This window comes from Heterodontus francisci, chromosome 3 (genome assembly GCF_036365525.1).
Source record: "Heterodontus francisci isolate sHetFra1 chromosome 3, sHetFra1.hap1, whole genome shotgun sequence".
Lineage (NCBI taxonomy): Eukaryota > Metazoa > Chordata > Chondrichthyes > Heterodontiformes > Heterodontidae > Heterodontus > Heterodontus francisci.
The window spans coordinates 84,311,540-84,334,708 of NC_090373.1; the positions used below are offsets into that span (position 1 = coordinate 84,311,540).

The 23,169-nt window shown below is 46.2% G+C and overlaps 1 protein-coding gene across 1 annotated transcript in view; it reads left to right on the forward strand.

Moving 5' to 3' along the window:
- The first annotated feature begins 20,712 nt into the window (after nucleotides 1-20,712).
- Nucleotides 20,713-23,169, forward strand: part of gareml (GRB2 associated, regulator of MAPK1-like) — a 223,558-nt gene continuing 221,101 nt past the window's right edge. The window contains exon 1 of the mRNA XM_068017826.1: nucleotides 20,713-20,821. Coding sequence (XP_067873927.1) covers nucleotides 20,713-20,821 — 109 coding nt within the window. The remainder of the gene's footprint in view (nucleotides 20,822-23,169) is intronic.

Here is a 23,169-nt window from a genome sequence, read left to right on the forward strand (position 1 = left end):
AATGGTGTTCAACATGGAGGAGTACTGACTCATCAGCTGAGGGAGGGCGGTAGGTGGTAATCAGTAGGAGGTTACCTTGCCCATGTTTGTCCTGATGCCATGAGACTTCATGGGGTCTGGAGTCGATGTTGAGGACTCCCAGGGCAACTCCCTCCCTACTGTAGACCACTGTCACACCACCTCTGCTGGGTCTGTCCTGCCGGTGGGACAGGACATACCCAGGGATAGTGATTTCAGTGTCTGGGACATTGTCTGTAAGGTATGATTCCGTGAGTATGACTATGTCAGGCTGTTGCTTGACTAGTCTGTGGGACAGCTCTCCCAACTTTGGCACAAGCCCCCAGTTGTTAGTAAGGAGGACTTTGCAGAGTCGACAGGGCTGGGTTTGCCGTTGTCGTTTCCGGTGCCTAGGTCCATGCCGGGTGGTCCGTTCGGTTTCATTCCTTTTCATTGACTTCGTAGTGGTTAGGTACAACTGAGTGGCTTGCTAGGCCATTTCAGAGGGCATGTAAGAGTTAACCACATTGCTGTGGGTCTGGAGTCACATGTGGGCCAGACCAGGTAAGGACAGCAGATTTCCTTCCCTAAAGGACATTAGTGAACCAGATGGGTTTTTACAACAATCGACAATGGTTTCATGGCCATCATTAAACTAGCTTTTAGTTCCAGATTTATTAATTAAATTCAAATTCCACCTTCTGCTGTAGTGGGATTCGAACCCATGTCTCCAGAGCAATACCCTGGGTCTCTGGGTTACTAGTCCAGATAATACCACTACACCACTGCTTCCCCTGCCCTTTCTATGTTGTTGCTACTGACATTTACCACAACTTGTGGCTCACTCCCTTCCCCTTGCAGAGTATTCTACTCCTTCTCTGTGATGCCCTTTACCCTGGCACCAGGGAGGCAAAACACCTTGCAGGATTCACGATGATGGTTACAGAAATGCCTGTCTGGCCCCCTAACTATGGGATCATCTCTAACAACTGTATTTCTACTCTTTGCTGTTCCCTCCTGTGCAGTCACGTGCCCATTGGTGCGATGATCTGAACTGCACTTCTTCAACATGTCATCATTCCCAGGAGTATCTAATGCTGCATACTGGTTTGAGAGTGGCACACCCCAAAGACTCCTGCACTTGCTGCTTCTTCTTACTCTTCTAGATGGCCACCCATCCATTATCCTGAACTCTTATTGCCTGTGGGGTGACCACCTCCTACAGCATATGATCCAGGAAGCTGTCATCCTCCCTTAATGCTCCACAGAGACTCCAGCTGCTTCTCAAGCTCAGAAATCCTGAGCTCAAGCTCAAGCAGCTGGAGACACTTGCTACACACATGGTCCCCCAAGCACATGATGTGTCCTGAAGTTCCCACATGGTGCAGGAATTACAAGCAATTGGCCTCAGCTTCCCACCCATGATTTCAAAAATCTCTATTCCCTCTTTTAGAATCTAGTTAGTACCTTGTTTAAGCTATTAATTTTAATAAATGCCTCTTGATCTTCTCTGTGGTCATTTTTTTTGCATTCTTTCATGGGATGTGGGCATCACTAGCAAGTCCAGCATTTGTTATCCATCCTAATCGTCCTTGACAACTAAGTGGCTTACTCGGCCATTTCAGAGGGCAGTTAAGAGTCATCCACATTCCTGTGGGTCTGGAGTCACATGTAGGCCAGACCAGGTAAGGACGGCAGATTTCCTTCCCTATCGGACATTAATGAACCAGATGGGTTTTTACAACAATCAATGATAGTTTCATGGCACCATTACTGAGACTAGCTTTCAATTCCAGATTTTTAAAATGAATTAATTCAATTTAAATTCCACCAGCTGCCGTGGTGGGATTTGAACCCATTTCTCCAGGGCATTAGCTTAGGCCTCTGGATTACTAGATGAGTAACATTACCACTCCACCACCATCTTCCTAACTGTTACTCTTGCCCTGCTCATGCTGATGATACTTTTTTTTAAAGTTTGCTCACTGATGCCCTGCTCACTCCATTCTATTGCTCTGTCCCCAAACTGCTTCAGCTACGCACTCCTCACCTCGAGGCTCTGCAAACAACCAATCAATTATCTGTTGTCCTGTGTTGTCACTCCTTTATTTTGTTTTGCTGATTTGTTCTCACAGTGCTCTCTGCCACAGGCTCACTCTCTCTCTCTCTCTCTCCCTCTCCCCCGCTGACTCCCTGCCGCCGTCTTTGTCTGTAAGTCTCTGGAACTGTTTCTCCTCAGGCTCACTCAATCACTCTCTCCCACTGACACCCCACTGCTGCTTTTATCTGTGGGTCTTGGGCACTGTTTCCCCTCAGACTTGCTCTGTCTGAAGGTGGGAAGTTGCTGTGCTTACCCACTAGGTACCCACTAAACATGACAGAAAAGGTCAGAGCTTATCCATTCAAGTGTAAATGAATTTTTAGTGGTGTGATAACTCTTAATTACTACCAACCAACCTCTCTGGCACTGAAAATTTACTTTTACAAGTGTGGATACTTATTTCTTCATATTTTAATTGTTGTTGGAGATTTTTTAAATTAAAAATTAAAATAAAATGTTGTTTTCATTTTTTTTTCTTTCTGTCCCTTTTATTTCTCTTAATAATTTCTTTCTTTCCTTCTCTGTAGTTTGTTTTATGTACATCATTTTACATGAATTAACTATTCTAATTTACACTTCCTGGTTTCAACTCTGTGAGACTCTGAAAATTCTTTAATCTGATTGGTTGAAGGAACAGGCTGTTGCTTGCCCTGCTCACACATGTCACATATCCCCTGTAGAGGACGCTATGCTGAAATGGAGCTCTAATTACCGTAAGTTGTCGCATAAAAGCCCACTGAATGTCTGTGGCCAGCTGTAAGTGTAATGAACAGCAAGTGCTGTTTGACCGAAAGTTCCGGGCCATTATATCAATGTAAGTTTGTACTTTCTTTACCAAAAATGACTAGGGGAAAATTAGTAAAATATTTTAAGGACAAGAAAAATATTTTTTATAGTCACTGTAGTAAGAAGATAACTAAGATAGGTGTAATAACGCCAAGAGAGAAAGAAGGCATGTTTCTAGTGGAGTTTGAGGGAATTGACACTAAATAAGTACTTCTTTTCACTTTTCAAAGAAGAGGTGGATATTGGGCTTGTAGAAATATCAGAGATGTGTAGTAATCAATTAGTGGAGGTTATTATTCAGAATGAAATGTACAAAATGACAAAAATTTAAGTTATACCTGATGGTCCCATTTCAAGGGAAGAAATATTGAAGGCTCTAATTTTCCATGATTTCATGGAAAGTAAAATGACACTTCTGTTCAAAAAAGGAAATAGGGATAAGCCATAAAATTATAAGCCATTTATTCTTACTTTAGTTGTTGGTCAGCTAATATGGGGCTGATTTTCACTGCCTTCTCCTGCTGTTATTAGGGTGGGAAAGGCCTCAAAAGGGGGTTGATAGCCTTATTGCCCAGGAACACCAATGATGCAGTTGGTTCCAATTTGGGAGGAGCATATTGCCAGGTGTTTAAAGTGATTATCTGGCCCCCTTTAAGATAGAAATCGGGGTCCTATGACATAAATATTTAGTTTACTATTTTTGGTTGGAGTGTGTGCTGTGTAGGCTCAAATCAGTACCACTGGCAATGGAACCAAAGATAAGAGTGATCCTCCATGGCCCCCAGAAAATAATCTAGGCCACTGATTCTCCATGACCCATGACCCTCCTCGATCCCTCCCTGCAACTCACCTTGCTGGTGACCAAAAGGTCTTGAGCTGCATCAGGTTTGGTGCCCGCAGCTCACCTGCCAAATATAACCGACCGGATCGGGCGGTTAGCCAGGGGACTCTGCCAGTCAGTTGCTGAAAAACTAAAATCAACCGCATAAAATCCATAATATGGGATGAGGTTATCAAGCACTTGAAGAAACAATCAGGGCCAGTCAGCAAGGGTTTCAAATCTTCTGATCTCCCACTGTAACTTTAGTGGAAACAATAGAGGAATCCTGTCAAAGTTTCTTAAAGATATTTCTGCAGAGGTTCTAAGATATACTGGTTAATTAGGAGAACTCCGTGGAAAGAAAAACCACCCAGGAATTAATAGAGAGATTAGAAAACATTTCTTGAGGTTGGTTAGAATGTGGAATTCTCCGCCAGAAACTGGTTAAAACAGAGCCCATAAACTGTTTGAACAGGCAATTAAATAGTTGTTTGGAAAAAGGAATATTAAATGACATAGAGACCAGGCAGGAGAGTAGAATTACACCATATGGCTTATGTGGAGAAAGAGACCAGCATACATTTCAAAGGCTGAATACCTTGTTTCTGTGATGTAATGCTTTAGGACATGATCATGATAAGGTGCTAATTGAATATAAGGGCCACAAAGTTGGGTTCCGTAGCGCTGCTGGTGCCAGCATTATGGAAGCCCCGAAGAGAAATAATGGCAGTTGGAATGCCTCCGGTCACCACTGGCACGGCCCATCATGACTGACAGGGCGCTGTTGTGGGAATGCTGTGACTGAGCTGTAAACTTGCAGAGTGAGCAGATTGTAAAGTCAATCAGCTGCTTCATCTATGACCTTTCCTTCATCATAAGGTCAGAAGTGGGATGTTCGCTGATGATTGCACAATGTTCAGCACCATTCTCAAATCCTCAAATTATGAAACATCCCATTTAAAGACCTGGACAACATTCAGGCTTGGGATGATAGGTGGCAAGTAACATTCATGCCACACAAGTGCCAGGCAATGACCATCTCAAATAAGAGAGAATCTAACCATCTCCCCTTAATGTTCAATGGCATTACCATCACTGAATCCCCCAGTATCAACATCCTGGGGGTTACCATTGATCAGAAACTGAACTGGACCAGCCACATAAATACTGTGGCTACAAGAGCAGGTCAGAAGCTGGGAATTCTGTGGCAAGTAACTCACCTCCTGACTCCCCAATTCCTGTCCACCATCTACACGGCACAAGTCAGGAATGTGATGGAATACTCTGACATTGCTTGGATGGGTGCAGCTCCAACAACACTCAAGAAGCTCAACACCATCCAGGACAAAGCAGCCAGCTGAATCAGCAACCCATCCACCACCTTCAACATTTGCTCCTTTCATCACCAACGCACAGTGGCAGCAGTGTGTACTGTCTACAAGAAGCGCTGCAGCAACTCACCAAGGTTCCTTTGACAGTACCTTTCAAACCCGCGACCTCTACCACCTAGAAGGACAAGGGCAGCAGAAGCATGCAAACACCACCACCTGCAAGTTCCCCTCCAAGCCACACACCATCCTGACTTGGAACTACTGTCACTGGGTCAAAATCCTGGAACTCCCTTCCTAACGGCACTGTGTGTTTACCTACCCCACATGGACTGCAGCGGTTCAAGAAGGCAGCTCACCACCACCTTCTCAAGGGCAAATAGCGATGTGTCATTGATGCTGGCCTAGGCGATGCCCACATCTATGAATGAGTAACTTTTTAAAAATCAGCCCTTTCAGCTGATTTGGCACTTTTTCTGCCAACTTGGATTACACAAGTTCAGTTGACATCCTTTCCTATTCATTCCCTGCTGAATATACTGTGGTGTGCTCTTGGAGGAGTTTTGGTGTCTTGTTGGAATTTAAAGAGAATGTTGCTGCATCCTGCACTCTGGTGCTCAGAGGTTTTTTTCTGCTCTGCCAACAGAAAGCCTGCTAGAGTTATAGAACCTCTTGGGGGCTGCAACACAACATGGAGCACAGACAGAGAGGGGAAACTGTGCACAGAGGGAGGAGGAGGTGGGCTCTCAATAGAAGGTCCTACCCACCAAGAGTTTTCAGAGAGCACGTTTCCTACCTCCACCCAGCCAGGAGCAACGTGTGAGGTTCCTACTATTCACCATGGAGGCAATCACTGACTGTGTCACCTCCTTCAAAAGGACTTACAGCCACACAGCAGGTGAGGATGGCTCTGCAAGTGACTGTCAAGGTCACTGCTGTCCACAATTTCTACACAAGCAGATTCTTCCAGGTGGGAATAAGTGACATAGCCAACATTTCCAGTTCGCTGTCCATAGCTGCATCAGGAAGGTAACAGAGGCCCTGTATGCCAGAAGAGGGACCTCATAGTCTTCTCCAAAACCAGTGAGAAGCAGGAGGAGTAGGCAGGTGCCTTTGCTAGGCTAGCGGGATTCCCATTGATGCAGGGAGCCATTGGCAGCATGCATGTGGCTCTTCAAATGGGGAGATGTACCAGAACTGCAATGGCTACCATTCCATCAATGTGCAGCTGGTGTGCAATCATGCACTGAACATCATGTTGGTGAATGCCCACTATCCTGGCAGCAGTCTTGATGCCTTCCTCCTGAGGCAGTCAGCCATATCCCGTTGTCTTTGGGCCACCATGACAAATTAGAAGCTGGCTGCTTGGTGATAAGGTCTAAACCTGATACACCTGGTTCATGACTCCCCTCTGCCACCTGACCAATTGAGGACAATGCGCCTATAATGAGAGCCATGCAGCCACTAGGAACATTGTGGAGAAAACCCCATCAGCGCCTTGAAGCAACAGTTCCACTGCCTGGATTGCTCAGGGGGACCCCTCCAATACTCACCAGACTGGGATTCCAAGATCGTAGTGGTCTGCTGCACCCTCCACAATCTCACTATCATGAGATGCAGCCGTTGCCACCAGGCATTCGGAGACCATCTCAGGAGGAGGAGGTGAAGGAAGAGGAGGAAGGGAGATGGGATCCAGCACCTCTTTGCTCCCCAGCTATCTTTGAGTGACTACTGAGAGTCTAGTTCCCCTTAGACATTATCCCATCATCAGCATTGCTCCAACATTCCACAAGGGGAGAGGAGGGAGTCAAGCCTGGGATGGTGGCAGGAGAGTAGGAAGATAGAGAAGTGCTCAGCGCAGGGATTTGGGAGGGCAGGGATTTGGGAGGGCAGAGTACCTGAGAGAGGGGGAATGAAAGGAGACATGATGAGAGGAGTGAGAGGTCTAGGAGGGATAAAGAGAAAAGAAATAAAAATAAGGGAGAATAAAGAAGAAACAGAAGTTCTTGATTTGGGTCAGGAGCAGCAGCCAAAATGCACACACAAATGGACACAGGGAAAAATAAAGTTACATAAGCCTGGTTATGCAGCAATTATTAAGATACATATATCCTGGTAAAAAATGGGAAGAGAGAGGAGACAATGGAGGGAGTCCAGAGTTAAAATCAGAGCTCCCATGATGTGATACAATTGATGTAGGTAGGGTGGAGATGGCATGGAGCATCAAAGATTTGTTGTCCAAGTTCAGAGACAGGTGTGGCAGACGAGTGAAATCCAGAAGCTATTTGAAGGGATCACAATGGTGGAGGTATTTCCAAGGGATGAAGATCCAGGAGTTGTGCAGAATCCATCGCGTGTTATTCATGATCTCGGGACATCCCAAAGTTCTTTGCAGCCAATGAAGTACTTTTTGAAGTGTGGTCACTGTTGTAATGTAGCAAACGTGGCAGTCAATGTGCACACAGCAAGCTCCCACAAGCACTATGTTAACAACCAGATAATCTGTTTTGGTGATGTGTTGGTTGAGGGATAAATGTTGGCCAAAACACTTTGGAGATCTCCCTGGGTCTTCTCAAAATAGTACCATGAGAGCTTTTATGTCCACTTGAGAGGGCAGATGGGCCGTCGGTTTAACATCTCATCTGAAAAGTGGCACCGATGTCAGTGCAGCACTGAATACTGCACCGAAGGATCAGACTAGATTATATGCTCATGTCTCTGGAATACTTCCTACTTCCTACAGTTTCTCCTCTCTGGGAATCAAATGTCCTCTTCTTGGCACTTCCCTGTATGTCTACAGCTGAGATTGAGAAATCAGTTGTGCGGTCGATTGTAGGTAATGATCCATGTTTCTTCAGTCCATGCTGACATGTGCTGGTAATCCTCTTTTACTGTGTTGTTAAAGCAATAAAATAATTAATGGGGAGACAGTGGCATAGTGGTAATATCAGTGAGCTAGTAATCAGAAGCTCAGGCCAATGCCCTGGGTTCAAATCCCACCATGATAGCTGGTGGAATTTAAATTCAATTAATTAAAAAAGAGTCTGGAATTAAAAACTAGTCTCAGTAATAGTGCTGTGAAACTAACATCAACTGTCGTAAAAACCCGTCTGCTTCACTAATGCATTTAGGGAAGGAAATCTGCTGTCCTTACCTGTTCTGGCCTACATGTGACTCCAGACCCACAGCAATATGGTTGACTCTTAACTGCCCTCTGAAATGGCCTAGTAAGCCACTTAGTTGTCAAGGGCAATTAGGAGTGGGCAACAAATGCTGGCCTTGCCAGTGACACCCACATCCCATGAAAGAATTAAAAAAAGTTAGTAAGCTTAATATTTTTGCTAAATAGTAAAATAATTTCTATCTCAATTTTCATGTTATCTGTTTTGATTTTGGGAGTGGGAGCGGTGGCTTGGTTAGACATAGGATCATAGGAAATAGGAGCAGGAGTAGGCCATTCGGCCTTTTGTGCCTGCTCCACCATTCAAACAGATCATGGCTGGTCATCTGTCTCCACACTATTTTTCCCCACTATCCCCATATCCCTTGATGGCATTAGTATTCAGAAATCTATCAATTTCTGTCTTGAACATGCTCAATGATTGAGCTTCCACAGCCCTCTGGGGTACAGATTTCCACAGATTCACCACCCTCTGAGTAAAGAAATTCCTCCTCATCTCAGTCTTAAATGGCCTCCCCCTCATTCTAAGACTGCGTCCCCTTGTTCCAGATTCACCAGCCGGAGGAAACATCCTATCCACATCCACCCTGTCACACCCTGTAAGAATGTTGTAAGTTTCTATGACATCATCTCGCATTCTTCGAAACGCTAGAGAATAGAGGACCAGTTTCCTCAATCTCTCCTCATAAAATAATCCAGTCATCCCAGGGATTAATCTGGTGAATTTCCATTGCACTCTCTCCATGGCAAGTATATCTTCGCTTAGATTAGGAGACCAAAACTGTACACAATACTCCAGGTGCAGTCTCACCAAGGCTGTATACAATTGAATCAAGACATCTTTACTCCTGTACTCAAATCCCCTTGTAATGAAGGCCAACATACCATTTGCCTTCTTAATTGCTTGCTGCACCTGCATACTAGCTTTTAGTGACTCATGAGCAAGGATACCCAGGTCTCTTTGGACATCAACACTTCCCACCCTCTCACCATTAAAGAAATGCACAGCCTTTCTGTTTTTATTCTACCAAAGTGGATAACTTCACACTTATTCATATTATATTCCATCTGCCATGTTCTTGTCCATCCACTTAGCCTGTCCAAATCCCCTTGAAGCCTTCTTGTTTCCTCCTCACAACTTACACTCCCTCCTAGTTTTGTGTCATCCGCAAATTTGGAAATATTACAATTGGTCCCCATATCCAAATCATTTATATAGATTGTAAACAGCTGTGGCCCAATCACTGATCCTTGCGGTACCCCACTAGTAACAGCCTGCCATCCTGAGAATGACCCATTTAATCCTACTCTCTGCTTTCTGTCTGTTAACCAATTCTCAATCCATGCCAGTATATTATCCCCAATCCCATGTGCTCTAAAGTTGTTTACTAACCTCCAGTGTGGGACCTTATCAAAAGCCTTCTGAAAATTCAAATGCACCACATCCATGGGTTCTCCATTATCTATGCTACAAGTAACATCCTCAAAAAACTCCAACAGGTTTGTCATACATGATTTCCCTTTCACAAATCCATGTTGACTCTGCCCAAACCATATCATTATTTTCCAAGTGTCCAGTTATCTCTTCCTTTATAATAGATTCTAACACTTTCCCTACTACTGATGCCAAACAACAGGTCTGTAGTTCTCTGTTTTCTCTCTCGCTCCCTACTTAAATAGTGAGGTTACATTTCCTACTTTTCAGTCTGCAGAAACCCTTCCAGAATCAATTGAATTTTGAAAGATAACGATATCTCTATAGCCACCTCCTTCAATACTCTGGGATGTAGCTCATATGGTCCAGGGGATTTATCAACTTTCAATCCAATTAATTTTTCGAGTACTACCTCTTTATTGATACTAATTATTTTTAGTTGCTCATTTTTACAAGTCCCTTCGTTCCCTAGTATTTCTGGGAGATTTTCTGTGTCTTCATCCATGAAGACAGACACAAAGTAATTGTTTAGTCTCGCTGCCATTTCCTCATTATCCACCACAAACTCTCTTGTCTCTGCCTGCAATGGACCCACATTCATCATAGAGTCATAGTTATACAGCACAGAAACAGGCCCTTTGGTCCATTGTGTCCATGCCGGCCATCAAGCACCCAACTATTCTAGTCCCATTTTCCAGCACTTGGCCCGTAGTCTTGTATGCAATGGCGTTTCAAGTGCTCATCTAAATACTTCTTAATTGTTGTGAGGATTCCTGCCTCTACCGCCACTTCAGGCAGTGTGTTCCAGATTCCAACCACCCTCTGGGTGAAAATGTTTTTCTTCAAATCCTCTAAACCTCTTGCCCCTTACCTTAAATCTATGCCCCCTGGTTATTGACCCCTCCACTAAGGGAAAAAGTCTCTTCCGATCTAATCTATCAATGCTCTTCATAATTTTGTATACGTCAATCAATGCCCCCCCTCATCCTTTGCTGTTCGAAGGAAAACAACCCTAGCCTTTTCAGTCTCTCTTCATAGCTGAAATGCTCCAGCCCAGGCAACATCCTGGTGAATCTGCTCTGCACTCTCTCCAGTGCAATCACATCCTTCCTATAGTGTGGTGCCCAGAACGGTACACAGTACTCCAGCTATGGCCTAACTAGCGTTTTATACAGCTCCATCATAACCTCCCTGCTCTTATATTCTATGCCTCAGCTAATAAAGGCAAGTATCCCATATGCCTTCCTAACCACCTTATCCCAGTGATCTATGGACAAGTACACCAAGGTCCCTCTGACCCTCTGTACTTCCCAGGGTCTTGCCATCCATTGTATATTCCCTTGGCTTGTTAGTCCTCCCAAAATGCATCACCTCACACTTCTCAGGATTAAATTGCATTTGCCACAGTTCCGCCCATCTTACCAGCCCAACTATATCGTCCTGTAATCTAAGGCTATCCTCCTCACTATTTACGACACCACCAATTTTCGTGTCATCTGCGAACTTACTTATCATAGCTCCTATATTCATATCTAAATCATTAATGTACACTACAAACAGCAAGGGTCCCAGCACCGATCCCTGTGGTACACCACTGGTCACAGGCTTCCACTCGCAACAACAACCCTCGACCATTACCCTCTGTTTCCTGCCACCAAACCAATTTTGGATCCAGTTTGACAAATTTCCTTGGACCCAATGGGCTCTTACCTTCTTAACCAATCTCCCATGTGGGACCTTACAGAAGTCCATGTAGACTACATCAACTGCTTTACCCTCATCTACACATCTAGTCACCTCCTCGAAAAATTCAATCAAATTAGTTAGATGCAATCTCCCCCTGACAAAGCCATGCTGTTTATCCCTGATTATTCCCTGCCTCTCCAAGTGGAGATTAATCCCGTCCCTCAGGAATTTTTCCAATAGTTTCCCTACCACTGATGTTAGACTGACCGACCTGTAATTGCCTGGTCTATCCCTGCTACCCTACTTGAATAATTGTTTCCTTTGCTAATCATTTCCTTTTCACTTACCTAAAGAAGCTTTTACAGTCCGCCTTTATGTTTCTAGTTAACTTACATTCATAATTTCTTTTCCCTTTCTTTATCAGTTTCTTGGTCCTCCTTTGTTGGACTCTAAATTGCTCCCAATCCTTGGTCTTACCACTTTTTTTGGCAACATTATAAGCCACATCCTTTGACCTAATGTAATCCTTAACTTCTTTTGTTAGCCACTGTTGATGCATCTTTCCTGTTGGGTTTTTGTGTCTTACGGGAATGTATGTTTGTTGTTGACCATGTAATACTTCTTTAAATACTAGCCATTGCGTGTCTACCATTAAATCTTTTAATGTATTTTTCCAATCCACCAAAACCAACTTGCACCTCATACCTTCATAGTTTCCTTTGTTCAGATTTAAGACTCTAGTTTCTGAATTAACTATATCTCTTTCAAACTTAATGTAGAATTCTATCATCTAAACATGAAACCTATAACCACCTTTCACAGCTAATTTCCTGTTTCTGAGAATTGACTTTGTGATTACATAATCTCCTGAGCTCAAAGGCCAATGGGCTAATGTCACCAAAGGGGTTTAATTGCTGGTAAATCTCTTGCTCAAAGGCCATTTGTTCAATATGTATAAAGTTAGTGCGGTTTCCGGGGGGAAATACATTTGTAGAATACTCACAACTGGGTGACTCAGTGCCAAATGACTGTTAAATAAATTCTGAGTGAAAGATAATTACCTGCTAGTGATAGGAGCCAAATAGAACAAAATCAGAATGCAACACATATTACAGGACATAAACAGATTAGTTTGAGAGCTTCCTATTGCCAGGACCATAAACTATTACCAGACTGCTAAAATGGAATATTTACTTCCAGATAAACTGTATTATAATTAATATAGTATTTCTGTTTAAATTAAATATAACTTACCTAATAATAAGTGAATTTAAAATTGAACTCAAGCTATCGATATTCATTGGCCTTGATTTGAGAGGGGAGTAGATTGGAGTCTGTGGGAGCAGTTGGTGGTCGGGATGGAGTCCGATTGTGCTCATAGGATCCAATGGTTGTTGGGGGAGTGGGGGGAGGGGACAAGCAGACAGATTGTGTGGGCGGTGGGACTTATTGGGTATCTTGTTGGGCCTGAAGGAAACACTCCCGCTCCTCCTGGCCCACAAGCAGTGCTGTAAAAGCACTCACCTCATGGATTCAACCCTTCTCATCTCCTTTAAGCTGCCGAGATTCTCGAGGCCTGGGAAACCCAGCCATCTCTGGTTAAAAATAGAATGATCATTAAAATGAAGGCAGGCAGTCTCCTTATGCTATTAAAATGACCAATCCACGAGGGGATTGGTCACTCAACTCTCATCATGCCTCCGTTAAAACAGAGTTCAATTCCTGTTCCAGATTTTTTTTGTATTTTAACATCTGATACAACCCCAACCTGCCTTTTTATGGGAGCTAAGATTCAGCCAATTGTGTCAGAACAGAACCCAAATACATTGTCGATTAATGTCCTGTTATTGTGGTAATGAACAGTTGTTATTGTGCATTGGAAAACCCCTTCTTAATAGGTTAAAAGATGCTTTTATTTACATGTCATCAATAGGTTGCTAAACACTCTCTTGATTCCAAAGTAGAGATCCCAATATACAACTATGGAAAATAAAACACTGAGGGAGGTCATTCAGCCCATTACACCTGTGCCGGTGCTAACTGTTCAGCGGGAGCTATGTATTCTAATCCCGTTTACCTGTACTTTCCCTATTCTTCCTTTTCAAATTTATCCAGTTCTATTCTAAATAATGTATAGGTTCTGCTGCAATCATGGCGTGTCTTAAAGCATTCCATTCTCTAATAAACCACGATGTGAAAACACACCTTCCTCCTTCTTTCTTCTGTATCTTCAGTCTAGCCCCCCTTATTACTGATTTGTCAACCAATGGAAACTATCTTTCCCTGTATCCTCTCAAACCCTCACTAAGTTCTGAAAAAGATTATCAAATTTTCTATTAATCTTCTCTGTTCCAATTAAAAGAGCACCATTCTTTTACCCTTCATAACTCTTATTCCTTATATCATTTTCTCTGTACACATTCTGTGGCCTTAACCTCTTTCCAAATGGAATGCTGAGAACTGCATATGATGTTCTGACTATTGTTGATGTAAGATTTTATACAAATTCAGTATAACTTCCTTCCATTTAAATTCCACGTCCCTTTGTATAAAACCTGGAATCTGAATTACTTTTTTTATAGCAATGCTCCCACCATTAAAGACCTGCATCAACACTTTTAGATCCTTCTGTTCTATCATCCGATGAAGAATCTTACAATTTACTTACTTTCACTGTTTTTTGCATTAAACTGCATTTGCCACCTATTTGGACACTCCATTAACCTGTTTATGTTTTCCTGTAGTCTCCTGCATTCCTTTGTGCAGTTTGACTTGCCCCATAATTAGGTATTATCAATATAATTTCTCACAGGTCTACATCCAAATCCAGCAGGGCAGCCAATAGTCAAAGGCGGAAGCGTCAGTAGTGGAATGGAATAGCAGTTTTCAGCAGCAGCGAATTTTATGTAGCATTTATATCAGCAAGGAGTTGAAATATTGAAAGACTTTAAGGCTCAAAACACACAAGTGATGGCACAAAAGGAGGTGGTTTAGATAACACAGGTAAAGGAAAAACTAAAATATCTAAACTAATTAAATCAGGAGAGGTGAGAATGTGGAACTCGCTACCACATGGAGTAGTTGAGGTGAACGATATAGATGCATTAAAGAGAAAATTGGATAAATATATGAGGGAGAAAGGAATAGGAGGATATGTTGATAGGGTGTATGAAATAAGGTGGGAGGAGACTCGTGTGGAACATAAACACTGGCATAGACCTGTTGGGCCAAATAGTCTGTTTCCATGCTATAAAATTCAATGTAATATATTAAAACAAATGTGTGAGTAAGATATTAGAGCAGAAGGGCAAGTTAGGGTTTGTGGGTCAAATGAGTATTTTTTTATACAAATGCACAGACTATAAGGCACAAATTGAATGAGTTGCAGGCCAAAATTTAACATTGGCGGGTATGACAAGGTATCATTACTGACACATGGCTGCAAGACAGTCAGGAATGGGAACTAAATATACCAGGTTATAAAGTCTACAGGAAAGATAAGGAAATGGTAGTGGGAGATTAGGAAAACTTAGTGACTTGCGGGGGGTTCAGGTACATAAATCATTAACATGTCATGAACAGGTGCAGAAAATAATCAAAAAGGCTAATGAAATGCTGCTCTTTATATCTAAAGGACTAGAATACAAAGAAGTAGAAGTCATACTACAGCTACACAAAATGGTGGTTAGACCACAGCTCCAGAACTGATAGCAGTTCTGGATACCACACCCCAGAAAGGAGATACTGGCCTTGGAGGAAATGCAGAGCAGATTTAACAAAATGATTTCTGGACACCAAGGGTTAAATTATGAGGAGAGATTACACAAATTTAGATAATATTCCCTAGAATTTAAAAGTATATGGGGTGATTTGATCATAGTTTACAGGATATTAAGGGGAACAGATAGGGTATTATAGAGGAAACTATTTTCGCTGAGTTTAGGACTAAGGGGCATTGTCTAAAATATAGAGCCAGACCTTTCAGGAGAGAAATTGGAAACACTTCTATGCAGAAAGGGTGATAAAAGTTTGGAACTTCCTTCCGCAAATGGAAATTGGTGTTAGATCAACTGTTAATTTTACATCTGAAATTGACAGACCTTTGTTAACCAGTGGTATTAAGTGATATTGGGGAAAAGCGGGCATGTGGAGTTAGATTGTAGATCAGCCATGATCTCATTGAATGGCAGAACAGACTTGAGGGGCTAAATGACCTCGTCCTGTTCGAATGTTCCAAGGTACAGAGCTGGGTTTAGAGTAGAGGTGCAGTGCTGGAGTTACAGAGGAGAGGTGCAGTGCTGAGGTTTAGAGGAGAGGTGCAGTCCTGGGTTTAGAGGGGAGGTGCAGTGCTGGGGTTACAGAGGAGAGGTGCAGTGCTGGGTTTAGAGGAGATGTGCAGTGCTGAAGTTACAGAGGAGAGGTGCAGTGCTGAGGTTTAGAGGAGAGATGCAGTGCTGTGTTTAGAGGACAGGTGCAGTGCAGGGGTTACAGAGGAGAGGAGCAGTCCTGGGTTTACAGCGGGAAGGTGCAGTGCTGGGTTTACAGTCGAGAGGTGTATTGCTGGGGTTACAGAGGGGAGGTGCAGTGCTGGGTTGACAGAGGGGAGGTGCAGTGCTGGGTTTACAGCATGGAGGTGCAGTGCTGGGTTTATGGAGGAGAGGTGTATTGCTGGGGTTACAGAGGGGAGGTGCAGTGCTGGGGTTACAGAGGGGAGGTGCAGTGCTGGGTTTACAGCAGGGAGGTCCAGTGCTGGGGTTTCAGAGGAGAGGTGCAGTGCTGGGTTTACAGAGGGGAGGTGCAGTGCTGGGTTTACAGCAGGGACGTCCAGTGCTGGGTTTACAGAGGAGAGGTGCAGTGCTGGGGTTACAGAGGGGAAGTGCAGTGCTGGGTTTAAAGGGGGAGGTGCAATGCTGGGGTTACAGAGGAGAGGAACTGCTGGGTTTTGAGGAGAGGTGCAGTACTGGGGTTTCTGAGGGGAGGTGCAGTGCTGGTGTTACAGAGGAGAGGTGCAGTGCTTGGTTTAGAGGGGAGTGCAGTGCTGGGGTTACAGAGGGGAAGTGCAGTGCTGGGTTTCGAGGAGAGATGCAGTGCTGGGTTTAGAGAGGGGAAGTGCAGTGCAGCTTTGCAGCGGGGCGGTCCAGTGTTGGGTTTAGAGGAGAGGTGCAGTGCTGGGGTTACAGAGGGGAAGTGCAGTGCTGGGTTTAAAGGGGGATGTGCAAAGCTGGGGTTACAGAGGAGAGGAACAGTGCTGGGTTTAGAGGAGAGGTGCAGTGCTGGGTTTACAGAGGAGAGCTGCAGTGTTGGGCTTACAGAAGGGAGGTGCAGTACTGGGGTTACTGAGGGGAGGTGCAGTGCTGGGGCTATAGAGGAGAGGTGCAGTGCTGGGTTTAGAGGTGGAGTGCAGTGCTGGGGTTATAGAGAATGAGGTGCAGTTCTGGGGTTCCTGAGGGGAGGTGCAGAGCTGTGGTTACAGAGAAGAGGTGCAGTGATGGGTTTATAGGAGAGGTGAAGCGATGGGTTTATAGGAGAGGTGCAGTGCTGTGTTTACAGTGGAGAGGTGTATTGCTGGGTTTACAGAGGGGAGGTGCAGTGCTGGGTTTACAGCGGGGAGGTGCAGTGCTGGGTTTACAGAGGAGAGGAATATTGCTGGGGTTACAGAGAGGAGTTGCAGTGCTGGGTTTACAGAGGTGAGGAACAGTGCTGGGTTTTGAGGAGAGGTGCAGTGCTGGTGTTACTGAGGGGAGGTGCAGTGCTGGTGTTACAGAGGAGATGTGCAGTGCTTGGTTTAGAGGCGAGTGCAGTGCTGGGGTTACAGAGGGCAAGTGCAGTGCAGCTTTGCAGCGGGGCGGTCCAGTGTTGGGTTTAGAGGAGAGGTGCAGTGCTGGGGTTACAGAGGGGAAGTGCAGTGCTGGGTTTAGAGGAGAGGTGCAGTGCTGTGTTTACAGAGGAGAGCTGCAGTGTTGGGCTTACAGAGGGGAGGTGCAGTACTGGGGTTACTGAGGGGAGGTGCAGTGCTGGGTTTCGAGGAGAGATGCAGTGCTGGGTTTACAGAGGGGAAGTGCAGTGCAGCTTTGCAGCGGGGCGGTCCAGTGTTGGGTTTAGAGGAGAGGTGCAGTGCTGGGGTTACAGAGGGGAAGTGCAGTGCTGGGTTTAGAGGAGAGGTGCAGTGCTGTGTTTACAGAGGAGAGCTGCAGTGTTGGGCTTACAGAGGGGAGGTGCAGTACTGGGGTTACTGAGGGGAGGTGCAGTGCTGGGGTTACAGAGGAGAGGTGCAGTGCTGGGTTTACAGAGGAGAGCTGTATTTGCTGGGGTTACAGAGGGGAGGTGCAGTGCTTGGTTTACAGAGGAGAGGTGCAGTGCTGGGTTTACAGCGGGTTGGCCCAGTGCTGAGGTTACAGAGGGGAGGTGCAGTGCTGGGTTTGAAGGGGGATGTGCAATGCTGGGGTTACAGAGGAGAGGAACAGTGCTGGGTTTAGAGGAGAGGTGCAGTGATGGATTTCGAGGAATGGTGTCATGCTGGGTTTACAGAGGAGAGGTGCAGTGTTGGTGTTACTGAGGGGAGGTGCAGTGCTGGGTTTACAGAGGAGAGGTGTAGTGCTGGTGTTACATAGGGGAGGTGCAGTACTGGGGTTACAGAGGGGAGGTGCAGTGCTGGGTTTACAGAGGGGAGGTGTATTTGCTGGGGTTACAGAGGGGAGGTGCAGTGCTGGGTTTACAGAGGGGAGGTGCAGTGCTGGGTTTACAGCGGGTTGGTCCAGTGCTGAGGTTACAGAGGGGATGTGCAGTGCTGGGGTTTACAGAGGGGAGGTGCAGTGCTGGGTTTAAAGGGGGAGGTGCAATGCTGGGGTTACAGAGGAGAGGAACAGTGCTGGGTTTGGAGGAGAGGTGCAGTGATGGGTTTAGAGCAGAGCTGCAGTGCTGGGTTTGCAGAGGAGAGGTGAAGTGCTGGGTTTACAGAGGAGAGCTGCAGTGCTGGGTTTACAGAGGAGAGGTGCAGTGCTGGTGTTAGAGAGGGGAGGTTGCAGTGCTGGGTTTACAGTGGGGAGGTTCCAGTGTTGGGTTTACAGAGGGGAGGTGCAGTGCTGGGTTTACAGAGGGGAGGTCCAGTGTTGGGGTTACAGAGGGGAGGTGCAGTGCTGGGTTTACAGCGGGCAGTTCCAGTGATGGGTTTACTGAGGGGAGGTCCAGTGTTGGGGTTACAGAGGGGAGGTGCAGTGCTGGGTTTACAGAGGGGAGGTGCAGTGCTGGGTTTACAGAGGGGAGGTGCAGTGCTGCGTTTATAGTGGGGAGGTCTAGTGTTGGGGTTACAGAGGGGAGGTGCAGTGCTGGGTTTACAGAGGGGAGTTGCAGTGCTGGGGTTACAGAGGGGAGGTGCAGTGCTGGGTTTACAGAGGGGAGGTGCAGTGCTGGGTTTACAGCGGGGTGGTGCAGTGCTGGGTTTACTGAGGGGAGGTGCAGTGCTGGGTTTATAGTGGGGAGGTCTAGTGTTGGGGTTACAGAGGGGAGGTGCAGTGCTGGGTTTACAGAGGGGAGGTGCAGTGCTGGGTTTATAGTGGGGAGGTCTAGTGTTGGGGTTACAGAGGGGAGGTGCAGTGCTGGGTTTACAGAGGGGAGTTGCAGTGCTGGGGTTACAGAGGGGAGGTGCAGTGCTGGGTTTATAGTGGGGAGGTCTAGTGTTGGGGTTACAGAGGGGAGGTGCAATGCTGGGTTTACAGAGGAGAGGTGCAGAGCTGGGGTTACAGAAGTGAGCTGCAGTGCTGGACATACAGAGGGGTGGTGCATTGCTGGGGTTACAGAGCAGAGCTGTAATGCTGGGTTTATAGGAGAGGTGCAGTGTTGACGGTATAGAGGGGCGGTGCAGTGCTGGGGTTACAGAGAAGAGGTGCAGTGCTGGGCTTACAGAGAAGAGGTGCAGTGATGGGTTCACAGAGGAGAGGTGCTGTGCTGGTGGTACAGAGAGAGAACCATTGCTGGGGTTAGAGGAGAGGTGCAGTGCTGTGTTTACAGAGGTGAGTTGCAGTGCTGGGTTTAGAGGAGAGATGCAGTGCTGGGTTTACAGAGGGGAGGTCCAGTGCTGGGGTTACAGAGGGGAGGTGCAGTGCTGGGTTTACAGAGGGGAGGTGCAGAGCTGGGTTTAGAGAAGAGGGGCAGTACTGGGGTTACAGAGGAGAGGAGCGGTGTTGGATTTAGAGAGGAGGTGCAGTGCTGGGGTTACAGAGGGGAAGTGCAGTGCTGGGTTTAGAGGAGAGATGCAGTGCTGGGTTTACAGCGGCGGGGTCCAGTGCTGGGTTAATAGAGGGGAGGTGCAGTGCTGGGTTAATAGAGGAGAGGTGCAGTGCTGGGTTTACAGAGGAGAGGTGTATTGCTGGGGTTACAGAGGGGAGGTGCAGTGCTGGGTTTACAGAGGGGAGGTGCAGTGCTGGGTTTACAGCGGGGTGGTGCAGTGCTGGGTTTACAGAGGAGAGGTGTATTTGCTAAGGTTACAGAGGGGAGGTGCAGTGCTTGGTTTATAGAGGAGAGGTGCAGTGCTGGGTTTACAGCGGGTTGGCCCAGTGCTGAGGTTACAGAGGGGAGGTGCAGTGCTGGGGTTTACAGAGGGGAGGTGCAGTGCTGGGTTTAAAGGGGGAGCTGCAATGCTGGGGTTACAGAGGAGAGGAACAGTGCTGGGTTTAGAGGAGAGGTGCAGTGATGGATTTAGAGGAGAGGTGTAGTGCTGGGTTTACAGAGGAGAGGTGTAGCGCTGGTGTTACAGAGGGGAGGTGCAGTGCTGGGGTTACAGAGGGGAGGTGCAGTGCTGGGTTTACAGCGGGTTGGTCCAGTGCTGAGGTTACAGAGGGGAGGTGCGATGCTGGGGTTTACAGAGGGGAGGTGCAGTGCTGGGTTTAAAGGGGGAGGTGCAATGCTGGGGTTACAGAGGGGAGGAACAGTGCTGGGTTTACAGAGGAGAGGTGCAGTGCTGGGTTTACAGAGGAGAGGTGCAGTGCTGGGTTTACAGAGGCGAGGTGCAGTGCTGGTGTTACAGAGGTGGGGTGCAGTGCTGGGGTTACAGAGGGGAGGTGCAGTGCTGGGTTTACAGAGGGGAGGTGCAGTGCTGGGTTTGTAGTGGGGAGGTCTAGTGTTGGGGTTACAGAGGGGAGGTGCAGTGCTGGGTTTATCGTGGGGAGGTCTAATGTTGGGGTTACAGAGGGGAGGTGCAGTGTTGAGCTGCTCTTGACTGTGAGAGGAGGTGCTGCAGAAATCCTCGCTGGGAGTTTGCCCGATTCTCTGCCTCTTTACAATATGGCGTTTCGAGGAGTCCCTGCTCTGTCGACAAGAGTTCGCGTTTCCAACTGTCTCTCGCACATTGTCAGTCGACGGCATAAGTTATGATGCCGGAAAATGGATAAGTCTTCGGGCAGTTCTGAAATCAAATGGAGTTCGGTGTCTTTACCTCTGGATCTTATCGTCGGCAAATTTCGTTTACCAACACTGGCACGGCTGAGCCAAGGTAAGGGAGCATCGCTTTGCTTGTCAGGAGAATGAATTACATATTTGTGCATTATTGAAGTGCAGCGCTGTGTAGGACATTGTAAATGACCACAACAGACACTCTGCATCTGGTCTGCTTGTAGTTGCACCGAACATCTGGACCTGCTGAACGCCACTTGTCCAGTTCGTATTATAAATTGGGGCTTTTCCATCTTCCAGCGCTATGTCATCCCGGGTTTTCTCTGTGCTGTTTATTTCAAGGATCGGTGTATCTTTCCTTCTGCCTGGCATTTCTGGCGCTCTCGGGCTTCAACCCAAGTTAGCGACAGATTAGCAGTCTTGTCTGTTCACCCTCAGTCCAGGGATTCTCTTCCTACTGAAACCCGCACACCAAGAATCATCAAATATGGTCTTTTCTTTGGGCGTGCAAGATTGAGTTTTGAGTTCAGTACAATAATTAATTAAACAGGAAAAATGCCCCAATAAGCCCCGAGTGCTGGAAATGTGAAAATAAAGAAAAAGCAGCACTATGCAGTGTGTTAGAGCGTTGAGACTCAACTTGCAGTCTAGAAATCTCCAAGTTACATATTCCCTTTTAGTTTAATATAATTGAGGAGAATTTTATATTTCAAATAAATTTTACTCCAGATTGCGACGGGTTTTGACATTTATACAAACCCGGGACATGGACAGCAGCCACCTAAATAAACCACCAATGCAGTATTAGTGATATATCAGACAGATGAGAAGTTTAGAATCTTGCCTGCAAGTATTGTTAACCGGGGGACGGTAAATTAAATGTGTATTTGCTTTGGAACATTAGAAGTTCGCGCCAAGATTTATATTTTGTACTGAAACAAACAGTTCATTGAACTAAAGTAGTTTGACTCCTGGGGCGAGTGATCACTTTCACTCGATAAGATAACTTCGCACCGCACAAGTTGAGCGTCATATTTAAAGCAAGGAGTAAAAATTGCTATTGCATATTAACCACGGGAGTCCTGCCCGCCCATTGCCGTGTTAACAATCCAAATACATTTATATTACACAACCTCTAATATATAAAACCGCTTTGATTCTTGATGTTGATTATTATGAAGCAGAGTAAAATAAGAATTGTAAATTTATATTTGTCTCTGGTCGAATTAATCTAAAATAACTACTGCTTATTACGTATTGTTCATGCTTTGAAGTTTTATCCTATGGTCTGGTTACTTTTAGTTCCTCCTGACAATTTGGCTTTGTTGGTAGCACTCTGAGGTGGTAGGTTTGAGCTGCACTTCAATATAAGACCTTTTTATGCATTACTGACCAAATGTTGAATTGTTGGAGCTGCCTGTCTCTTGGTTGAGGTATTAAACTGAGATCACGGCTGGAATTTTATGCCCCCATTTCACCCCCCCCCCCCCCAACTAAGAGCAGGAAGGTGACAGGAGGACATAAAATGGAGCGGGAGGCTCGGGGGGCCCTTTCCGACCCCCTCCCACCTCTGCCGCCACTTTACGCAGGGCAACGGCGACAAAAAACAGCCCTCCTGCCCCTGGCCAGTTAACGGCCATATAAAGGCCTCCATCTGCCGCCACGGGGATTTTACCTGTGGCCGGTCGGGCGGCCCAGGCCCGAGAATAGCCGCCTGACAAAAGCAGGCAGCTTTCTGACGACCTGGGGGGGGAGGGGACCCTCATGATCAGGCACCCTGTGCCAGACGGAGGGCTGCCCCTGATGTCCCAACCATTCCCAACACCCAACATGCCCCCTGTACCCCCAATCAACCACCCTTGCCTCACCGGGGCCCAAACGATTACCCCCAGCAAGGCCCAAAAACTTAACTTCATTCTGGGGCTCCCCAAAATCGTCCTTCCAATGGCTAGGTTGCAGTCCCAGCTGTGGCCACTGCTGGGACAGAGAGCTGCCAGCTTGCTGATTGGTCGGCAGCTCCATGAGGCAGGACTTCCTGTCTCAATGAGATGGAAGTCCCGCCTCAGACCAATTAGAGGCCTGGGGAGCGCAAAATGCAGTTTGGATCCTCAGGCCAGGTGGAGGCGGGTTTGCCACCGACTTTTCAGTTGGTGGATGACTCCCGTCCGCCGAGAGTAAAATTCCGGCTCATGTCTGCCTCTTCAGGTGGGTGTAAAAATCACCGCACAATTTGAAGCCAAGGAGGGGGTCTCTCCCAGTGACCTGGCCAGCATTCATTCAACAATCAGCACCACAAATATTTTAGCTGGTCATTCAGTTCATTGTTGTTTGCAGGATCTTGCTGTATGCAAATAAGATAAATGACCAGTTAAACAGGTTAAAGGTGCTTGCCTACACAACAAACCCTTAAAAAATTTAATTCATTGGTCGTGAAAACTTTGGGCCATC